Source organism: Falco peregrinus, chromosome 4, assembly GCF_023634155.1.
Source record: "Falco peregrinus isolate bFalPer1 chromosome 4, bFalPer1.pri, whole genome shotgun sequence".
Taxonomy (NCBI): domain Eukaryota; kingdom Metazoa; phylum Chordata; class Aves; order Falconiformes; family Falconidae; genus Falco; species Falco peregrinus.
Window position 1 is genome coordinate 3831274 of NC_073724.1, and position 10554 is coordinate 3841827.

Genomic DNA, 10554 nt, shown 5'->3' on the forward strand with positions numbered 1-10554 from the left:
TGGTTTCTGTTTTGGGTTAAATACTTAACACAATGAGGCCCCGCTCTGGAAGGTGTTATTTTCATCAAGGTCTCTATTGCCAAAGAGATGTAGCCCCTGTCAGGAGAAGAAGTCAGGAATCCTTCCTTTTTGTAGCTATTGCACAACTCACTGATTCTCCTGCACTCGGGGCTGGCAAGCGCTGGGGCTGCTCCTTGCTTTGTGGGCATCGGGGAAGTGCAGTGGGGCTAACAACAGCTGCGTAAGGATGGAGAGGCAGCGTAAGGACTGTTAAAGTGTTATTTTTAAGTGGTCTTATTAGAAACGAAGTGAAGGAGTCCTCTCACCCAGGGAAAATCTGAGTGGCCACTGAAATAACCCTGGCTCCAACGGGGAGAAATAAAAAGGAAAGAAATCCCTAAACTTTTGCATGCTGGTAGTCTGGGGAGGAAGGGGGTTTAGATTTATTGAAAATAATTTAAGTTAATAAATTGTTACAAAAGTCCCCAGAGGTTTTGTGTTAAGGATAGCATCTCTGAATGAACCCCCACGCCAATGACATTTTGATGCCACAAGCTGTTTTCATGAAGGATTTCAGCTTAAACAAATTGGATTTTTCCAGTTAATAATGTTACATATAGATCCTTAAACAACTCTAAATCCTAGCTTCCTCTTTTTATCTGCCTACGCAGCGCAGCTATTTGGAAGAACTTTGGATATGAAAGCATCCTTCCCTTCCCCTCCCCGCCACCCCAGCAGTAAAATCCACTGAGTAAAGCATTTTGGAGAGAGGAAAGCCAAGCCAATAGAGAGAGGCAGCAGTAAACATTTAATTAAAAGGGGAGGCTGCCTTCTCTAATTAGGTACCGCTATTTTGGTTGGAGATGTTCTCCTTCTTGGCGCCTGAAGTCTTTCCCAAAGCCAGCAGACACTGAGCAATGTGCATCTCCTAGGGCTCTGGCGGGCCAGGCAGGGGTGTGTTGCAGTTGCTGAATTGCACGGCAATATTTACACCTGGTGATCCCTGTCCAGGTGCTTCTCTGGGCCAGCAGAGAGGCAGCCCCTGCGGAGGGCCACCGCGAGGGGCTGGATCTGGCAGGGACCATGGCCAGCCTCTTCTCCCTCTTCCTGCAGCTGAGCAAGTGACCGCGCTTATTCCCGCATGTTGGTTTTGTCCAAGTATCGGCCCCATTTCGGATGGAGAAGGAATCTCTCGCTAAGATGTTAGCTGCCTTTTCAACGCTTGTCCCTGCGCAGCTTGCATTTCAGTTCCGCCAGGGTTTCAATTAGTGCACCAAGAAGGGATGAAACGCTATTTCCTCCTTCCACTCTTTGAACATTTTTTTTCCAACCCTTTATACTTTTGCTGAAATTTGGGTGGATTTTTTTTTATTTTTCATTTTTATATTTCACTTACTTCTTCCCTCTTCTGGAAAGCTGATATCTAATTTACCTTATTCCTGGCTCTTCCTGGGTTTTGACTGTACTTTTTCTGCTGCATTTCTTGATTCTTTCCATTTGTCTTTTGGAAGTAACAGTCTTCAGATTTCTGATCTATACAATAAATCAAGTCTACCTTCCTTTTACTGCTCAGCTTTAAAAGTTGCTTTCTTTAAGAGGTGGGTAGGGAAGTGAAACAGCTATATTACTCTTTTACAAACTTTCCAAACAAGAATAAAAATTGTATTAATAAAATAAAGAAAAAAAATAGATTCATTGTAACTATAAAAAAAATGCAGCTCAATAGATTTGAACAGACTTTGCTTTGGAAATGGTGGGGAAACTAATTTCTAAAAAAGAGAGCGAGGATAAAAATATTCACACAATCTTCCAGTAGTGAAAGGCAGGAATATAAGGGGTTTAAGGCTCTTATCCAGGCCCACCTACAAAGAATCAAACGTGTTTAGTAGGTTTTGAAGAGCCCTTCTCTTAAACAACCTAAATGACATTGTAAGTGACTCAGTAAATCTGTTTTTCTCAGTTTAGGTAAAGCTGCTGGAAATTAATGAGGGGAAAAAACCAGTTCCCAGTTACCTACTGCTTCTTATGTGATATCACTAGGCCAAAGTCCTCTACTGTCCATGCTAACAGATACATTTCAGGATGAAAATAGAAGAAAATTTCTTACCTGATTCTTATCAAAGGTGTGAAACACCCGCTCAATATACGTGTTTGCCTGAGGGTTCATACCATGTAAACCCAGTATCGTCTTAAACTCGTAGAGACTAAGTTGCCCGGAGGGACAGTGGTCCATAAATTTCCTGTACCACTGGCTGTTTTCTGTTGCAGCAAAATCATCAGCTGATTCCCCTGCTCCCATCGCACCGTCCACCCTTGCTCTCTGGTGCTCCCGCGTTCCCTGGCTCACCTCCAGCAAGAAGTGAACCACAAACTGGGAGCTATGAAACTGTTGTAAACCTCTTAAAGATCCATGTGGATCTGGATTAGGTGAAAATAGAAACTCCATGGGATGGTGCTTCGTGACCTATTTGAACGCAAGCAGGCTTGTCAATAGGTGGTGGATCCTTCCCCCTGGCCAGGGCAACCTTGTTGTGTTCCCAGGGCTCAACATGCCTCTGCCATGGCTCACTTGAAAACAAAGCGTGGCATTTGTGCTCATTTTGGGCAAGATCCTTGGTCAGGTTCGCAGCCCTGGGACTCTTCCTAAACTTACAGTGCCTCGCACTAAAAATGCACTGGCTAAGGTGACTTTGTGTGCGTCCCAAACTATGAAATGGTGTTGCTGTGCTTTGTTTGGAGGGCTTTGCATTCAGCACCTTGGGAAACGAGGAGAATCGTAAATCCTGCGAGATACTAATGACGCATATGGTGATGCTGGTGTGCATTCTTCCAGCTGAAGGAAGATACATAAACAGACCAGACAGCATCATAACGTTAGCATTGAAAAAAAATGTTCTGATAAATGTTTCCTCTCACAGGAAACATCAGGTTATTTAAATACAAAACCTGGTGAAATTCACACAGCAGAACTTGAAGAAAGCATATAAATCAGAAAATCAGGAAGGGGACTTTTTAACTGAAGGCAGACTCTTTGTGACTCTCCAATTAAAAGTGCAGACTCTGAATTTGACTTAACATCCCATCTAAACCAAGCATGTGATAAATACTTTTTGTCTAATCTTAAGGTAAAAAGAACTAGGAACATGTCCTTATGTATATAATTCTGAAACAGTAAGAGCGTGGGGAGGCACTAAGCAGTAATCATATTGCATTATTTGCATAATCCACTTAACACACGTGCTGTTCACACAGTCTTAGTGATGGGTTTTCAGATAATACAGTGGGAGAAATTTGAATATTTAAAGCCCGGCACTTTCAGTATCACAGAAACTGGAAGCTGGCAGAGGCACCTTCAGCAATTTCAGGTTGAGGGAGACACTCGCAGCACACCAAAGTGTGGTGTTTGCTTGGAATCTCACTTCCTAAATGCCAAATATGTGCTGCAAGAGATTAAATCCCAAATTCTTTTCCTCATCCAGTCATGTCAAAGACCTGGCAGTGATTTTAACCATCATGACAGTAGACAAAATCTTACCCTCTAACAGAAGAAAAATAACATATAGACCTCAGGGAAAAAAAACAACAAACAACCCTCCCCCCCCAACTAACTTTGCAATTTTCAACTTTGAAATATAATTGCACTGCAGAGGGCAGGACAGTCTGAACGATAATGATTTCTTGCATGTCTAAATGTTATGGCACTTCAGAACCTTGTATCATGTGTAGTTTCTTTCGAAACCAGTAAAAAGCATCTGCTTATTCTGTTAAGAAAGAGTTAAATAGTTTCTGCTGACCAAACCAGTTATTCCACTGAAGTGTAAGGGAGGGTGGTGTAGTGGGTTTCATCTGACTTGTGAAGAGCTGACTCATCTTGAAATAAGATCCTTTGGCTCTGCTAAGCATGGAAAGGAGTCCCGAGCTGGATTTCTGTATGGAGATCAGAACCCAGAAGACGAATGCATTTTGACTGTACTACGCCTAAGTCATGCTCTTGTTAGAGAAGTGCTGATACAGTCAGAATGATCAAGAACCGCATGAGGATACGTTGCTGAGGAAGCCGATGCCAAGCCCTAAAGCCCCCCAAAGCATTACTCTTGGCCAGCTGCTACGCCAACAGCTCCTTCTTCTTCTCCTGTAAGTAAGCTGGCTCCCTGAGCCAGCCTGAGGGCCCATAGAATGGCCTCACTGGAAACATAAGTTGCAACAGATAAATATGTGCATCCTATTAAAGTAAGCAGGCGTGGTGTGAATCCCAGAGGGGAAGCTTCTGAAGTCCTGCCCTGTGGCTTGAGAGGTCCCGGTCCGGTTTGCCGCAGGCTTTTCAGTGAGGCTCTCATGACAAGACTTCGAGGCAAGAGAAAAATAAAACTGAGCTACAGCTTACCTAGATGCTCTGTGTCGTGCCTGAATCTTGTAGTTATACTGTTTTATACTCTTGTCATTTCATTAAAAATTATGCTGTTGCTATTTCATCAAAAATAGATATTCCCCCCCCCCCCCCCCCCCCCCCCTTATTAAAAAAAGTAAAACATTCAGGTAAAACATCCTGGTTCACTTGATCCATTTCTCTAAGCATTTAAGCCTTTCCAGACACTGCATGATACAAATAGATTGGACTATGAAAAAAACTTGCCAGCCTTTTATCCGGTAGTAGTTGCCATATTCTTCATATTCTTTCCAGCTGAAGAAGGGTACAGACTGTACAGCCCCACATATACGACTACCCTAAATGTGCCATTCCAGTTCTGCCTCATACATAACTGTCCCTGGGCCTATTGCTGCAACAGCTCAATTAAGAAAACATACAGTAAAATCTGCGCCTCAGATTACAGTAGCTGATGAAGGGTTGTTACAACATCTTGCAGAACTGGAAATGAGTATCAGATCTTTAGCAGGAGCTCATTATTAAATAATGAAGTTATAAGCCTAGCATAAGCAGTTTTATAGCGGATTTTATGAAGCCCTGAAGGCCAAATCGCTGCTTAATTTCATTAAAATGGGGGGAAGGCTTCCAAACGGATGAAACATTGAAACATCTTTTCCTTTCTAACATGGAACATTAATTAAACAAGCTCTTCTGGGAACAGCAAAACAGAAAGCCTAAATTTGTACAGGCTTTGTCTTTTGTCCCCTGAATCTCTGGCCCCTGGTACCCCAGCTCCAGCCAGCATCCTCACGGGGCAGGAGGGAACCCATGCCTGGGTGTTCTGCCAGCTGCCAGCTGCTGCCCTGACAAGGAATAAAAAGCTGAATTCTGCATGAGCGGGGCTGCCACTCGGCGTGTGTCCCTGTGACCCAGCTGCCAATTTCTATGAAAACTTTAGGAACCAATGAGATGAAATGCCTGCTTTTTGAAATTTCGTTGAAATATGACGATTGATTAAAAAGTCACGTGGAAACAGGAGAAGGGGGGCAGAGACTGATGGATAGGATCAAGTAATAGTCAAACTCTGATGTGGGAATAACCTGACAGGTTTAAGGAGTATGTCTTAATATTCATCAGATAACTTGAGCAAGCTTCTCCCTGGCTGCTAAGCTATTTGTACCGGGAGGGGGCTCCTGCAATTAGTAACTTGTAAAAAACCAAAAGACACCCTCTGAAAACGAAAAAAAAAAAAAAACAAAAAAAACCCAACAAAAAAAAAAAACCCAACTAAACAACTCCCCACCTTTCTGGTTTGGAGCTTTTCCCATGTTTAGACAGGTTCCAGGTTCACCAAGGGCTTGTCTTCATACAGAGTGACTAGCTACATGTGCAAATTATTTTTCCCTCACAGAAAAGTACTTTATATAATCTAGCTATAGGAAAGTATTCTTCGCAGCTGTAACACGTTGGATTGCAATAGTTGAAGTATATAAAAAGCAAAGGGCAGCATCTATGTGCACATTCTCAATACTATAAGCAATATAAACAAGCGAAGAAAATGTGGGTTTGATTACAGACAGTATTACAAAGACTACAAATAGGAGAGAAAGCTGAATGGGGTAAGGTGGTAAAGAACAACTGCACCCTGAAAGTTTGTATCTAATTTATTTTGTACCCTCTGCCTGTACTGGATGCACCATTTACCGAGCGCAAGAGATATTTTCAAATATATAGTCCAAGCTCAGCAGCAGTGGTGAGTACTCCTCAGCATTTCTGTTGGCACAAAGTGATCTGAAGGGGACTTTCTTCTTCCCTCTCCACACCCTCAGCTATGTCATGACATTCAGTTTCCCCACACCCATGGTCAGTCCTGCACTGCTATGCTAGTGTCTTGGCAGAAGCCTGATTTTCTGGATGTATTTATTTCATGTTCCCCTTTTTTTTGAAAAGTAACTAAAAGCAGCTGCAGGCTCAACTTCCTGCAATGTCCTCAAGTCACTACCTGCTTTGAAAGTATTTGTCTAAAATAAATTTTGGAAATATTTCCAAATATTTTTCAAGAGCACTGAAATGTCAAGGGCTTTTTGCAGTACACGTTGAAGCTGACCTGAAAAGGCTCTTAAATGAGCTCAGACACTGTCCATGCCTGTTACCCAACAAAATTAGCACCAGTAGGGCTTCACCGGGGAACATAGTGCATCAATTTATTAATTGAAAAGAACACGGTAAGTTGACAATTTCTGCCAGCCATGTGCCATATTTATGGACTAGAGGTTTGCTCATCATCTGTAATTATCACATCTATTGAATTAGCTGATGCTACTTGGTCTAATTCCAGTATATTTAACCATCTAATTGATTGGGGGTGTGTGTGTGTGTGTGGAGAAAAGAGCATGCGATGAGCCTGGGTTTATAGGAAATCTTAACTGACAATTAGGTAAGAAAGAATTACATGATACCAAAAGCACAAGCAGAAGCAGGTGTGGGGCTGGAAATACACATAGCAAGAAAAAGGTGTAACAAAAGATACCAACTCTGGGAATTCTTAGTCTACTGGGCACCATACAGGAGATTAAAAATTGGATGTAAACCCACACAAGGTACCTTATACTCTCAGCATTTTTCGAAACAAATATAATTCATTTCATAATAAAGAACAGAAAGGCCATTTCTGGAAATTGAAACTGTCTGGAGTAGTTCTGGCTACAATTTGGACCAGTTTTAACCCGCCACAGAAGTAATTCATGTAATGTAATAAGACATTTGTCATTACATCCCTGAATTCATTGAGATCAATGGTGTGAGTAGAGAACACTAATGGTGGTTTTTGTTTTCTTTTTTAAAATAAGTTTTTATACCATGATGGGCCCATCTGTTCTATTAGCTGGAAGCAGCCTTTGCTTGTGTAGTATTGACAGTTCAGCCTAAACCTTATTTCAGTCAAGGACAAACACTTTTGTAGGAATTACAAATGACTCTCTGCTTCTTTTGTAACATTTGATAGAAAGTGTTATTTTGTCCTAAGGGGAAAATAACAAGGCACAGTCTTCTTGGATGGGTCTCATGGCTAGAAGGAACCTGTACAAACACCCAGTTGGAGGAACATAAGACAGCAACGCAACTAGCAGCTGCTGGATGCCTTTGGGATGACCTAGGATGTTAGACATTAAAATTGGGATGATGGATCAAAACCGGACAGATGCATCTTTGGAAAGGGGAGATTGACTGATACCAAACTAAACCACAGAAGGTGCTTGGAATGGATCCAACAACAGAAGGAATCATGTTGTGTCTTAAAGCATTAGTATCTATGAATCCAGCCGAACACTTACTGCTTTAAAAATAGTTTTCCAAGCACACTTATATAAATAAAACTTCCAAATATTCACACAAAGTGTAAATAATAATAAAAATCTGGGTTTCAAAGACAAGAAACCCTTCAACATGTATTAGAATGATTGTATGCAGTCTTCAAAATGGCAAATGTACCGGGAACAGAGCATTCGGAATTGTTTGCCTGCCACTCATTTTTATTTGCCCATAGTTTTCTGTTGAATCACCTGTGAATAACTTCCATCACCTCTGAACATTCAGCACTGCCAGCCCTCTGAGACATGGCGCTGAAGGAATACAGCTGTAAGAAAACCGGGAAGGTAAGGATGAATTCTTACCTTATTCATGTCAAACGTGTGAAATACTTGTTCAACGTAGTTGTTAGCTTCTGGAGTAAGTCCATGTAGATCCAGGACATGTTTAAATTCATGCAGACAGAGTTGTCCAGATGGGCACTCCTTCATAAATTTTGTGTACCAGTGGTGAATTTCCATAGCATTTATGTCATCTGCTGAGCCGGCAGCACCCATAGCATCAAACATACCAAGTAACCTTTCTCAGTATTTATTCATACAAATTCTTCCTGCCCAAGAATGAACATTCAAACACCAACTCTGCCTTTGAGAGCCACTTTAAACCTCTTACAGATTGCTACCAATATAGACTAAGTAAATATAGCACCCTAGCAAGATTACTGGTGCCCAGTTTTAGTGCGCCGTGGTTTTATCAGCTGATTACCATCTTTATGCACAATCATGTCTGCAAAGCCTTAGTAGGGGCACAAGGACCGATTATGCCGATTCTCGTCTGGTGTCGGCGTCTGCAGTGCTAAAGCTGTGCAAACCGGATGAATATTGAATAAGCAACACACCGGGACTTTGAGAGTAGTTTCTAAGCATTTATTTTAATAATTCACAAGGTTTTAACTAAACCTTCAGTCCCATTTTAATACTTGGGCGCGTTTTGTGCAGCTGCCTTGTAACAGTGGACTTTTCATTTTTATCACTTCTATACAAACTGTGGTCCAGATCTTACCTTACGGGCCAAAACCGCAGCATGATTTGACTTGGATAACCTGAAAAAAAATTAAAGCAGCTATACACTAAGCACAAAAAACTTGCCAGTGTCTTTAGACAGCACTTTGACAAGCATCTAAGTCTTGCGTAAGCCGACGTCATCCCAAAACCTGCTCCCCTGCTGCCACTGCTCATTCCATCCCATGCTTTCCCTTCCCTTGGGCCAGCCAGAGTGTTTGTGGTTGCACTTGGGAGCAGCTGTAAGAACAGCTGCTCGAGCTAAAATGTCCTCTGGGCCAGGGTTCAGGCTGGTTCAGTCGCAGAAGCAGTATCAATAGCCATGAGAGACAAATTTGGTCTCAAAACCGCAAAGAAATGGGATGCTACTGTTGGGCTTGTCACGAAACCTGGTTTTTGGGTGACAGGAGGGATGCAGTGGTGCACCTCTTGGGTGTGCCCGGGGAGGACGGTGTACCCAAACCGGGGACAGCTGCCCCTGCAGCAGAAGGCTTTGGGCAGGCTCTGTGTCACAGCATACGGGTTCAGGTAGTCATCCAGTATTTTGACCTCTCTTTAATTCTTTGGACAAATAAAGAGCTGGGACGCACTAATCATGTAAGGTCAGAGTTGCGAAATATTTCTCAGAAGTAGGTACAAGCCTTTGCTGCAAAAGGTGGCAGGGACAGAGCAAGCTGGGCCGTCTGGAACAGGCTTTCGGTGCCTATTTATAACTACGTTACATAAACCAGAGCCTGCAGCCCGTCAGGGCAACACTGCTGAGGAGGGAGGGAAGGGGGAGAAAGCATACCTGGGTGCCTGGAGGACTTCAACAGCAACGTGGACTGTAGCTATCATTAAAACATGATTTTTCTAATCTCTCGTCTTCCCTCGCACTGCTTTCAGCAGTCTCCCCGGAGCAATATGAGCTGTCTGCTAACATGCTGTCAGTGACAGGATCAGGGGCTTTGATACCGGGGAGCAGCAGGGATTACCTATGTAAAATACTGAATAAAGCAAGAATAAATCTGAAACATGTGAAGTGGTATTTGGAAGTACTCCACTTCAAAATATCACTAGCAGGCAAAGAATGCTGCATTTGTAAAGAACCAAGAACAGCAAGCAAAAGAAAGGTAGCTTGAAGTAGCAATCTTCAGTCTTTCATCATGCATCATCAAATCCAAATTTTCAATAGCTAGTAATTGGAAATGCCGACACAGAATTTTCAAAGTTCATACCTACCAAATTGCTTGTTCAATAAAAAAGAGGAAGTGTTTTAAAATTCAAATGTTACTCACACTTCCATTTTTTCCCAGAAATAACAGCAGTATTCAAAGGAAAAAAAAATCAAGGATGTCAACCATAGGTTTTGGAAGCCAGACAATTAGGTTTTTTTGCAAATACAGGAGCCTGCAATCATTTTTTGTACATTTTCATTTTCAAATGTCCTTCTGAAAAAAGGAACAGCATAAGTGTGAGTATCAAAGACCAAGCATCTCAGTCCTTGAAAATATGCATATTTCTTTCATACGGCATGGAAGGATCTCCTCCCTCTGTTGTGTTTGTCCTTATGGAAGACAAGGTTAAAACACCAGAGAAATCCACATTTTATTTAACTCTTCAAGATAATCATCAAGCTGTTCTAAACTATCTATTTGATGAATCTGAAAAAAAGCCCCTTAACTTTTACACTGCAGCATTTGACAAAATAAGGCTATGAAGAAGCACGACTTGCTTATCAGCAAAGGTCATAGTTAAAAACCAAGAGGGAACACCCAGAAGACTTGAAGAAGCAATAGCCCAAAATAAAATGGAAACGTGGAAGCTAGAATTAATTGCAAG

At 42.0% G+C, this 10554-nt stretch overlaps 1 protein-coding gene across 2 annotated transcripts in view; it reads right to left on the reverse strand.

Annotated features, from left to right (window-relative positions):
- The window catches only part of GUCA1C (guanylate cyclase activator 1C), a 35971-nt gene extending 27596 nt beyond the window's left edge, over positions 1-8375 (reverse strand). The window contains exon 1 of one of the 2 annotated variants that reach the window (XM_027786832.2): positions 8038-8375. In XM_027786832.2, the coding sequence (XP_027642633.1) occupies positions 8038-8241 (204 nt within the window). In that variant the 5' untranslated portion in view covers positions 8242-8375. Of the gene's footprint in view, positions 1-2107; positions 2377-8037 lie in introns of those variants that run through there. The other variant, XM_005237458.3, reaches the window with a different exon arrangement.
- Between the last annotated feature and the right edge of the window lie 2179 nt (positions 8376-10554).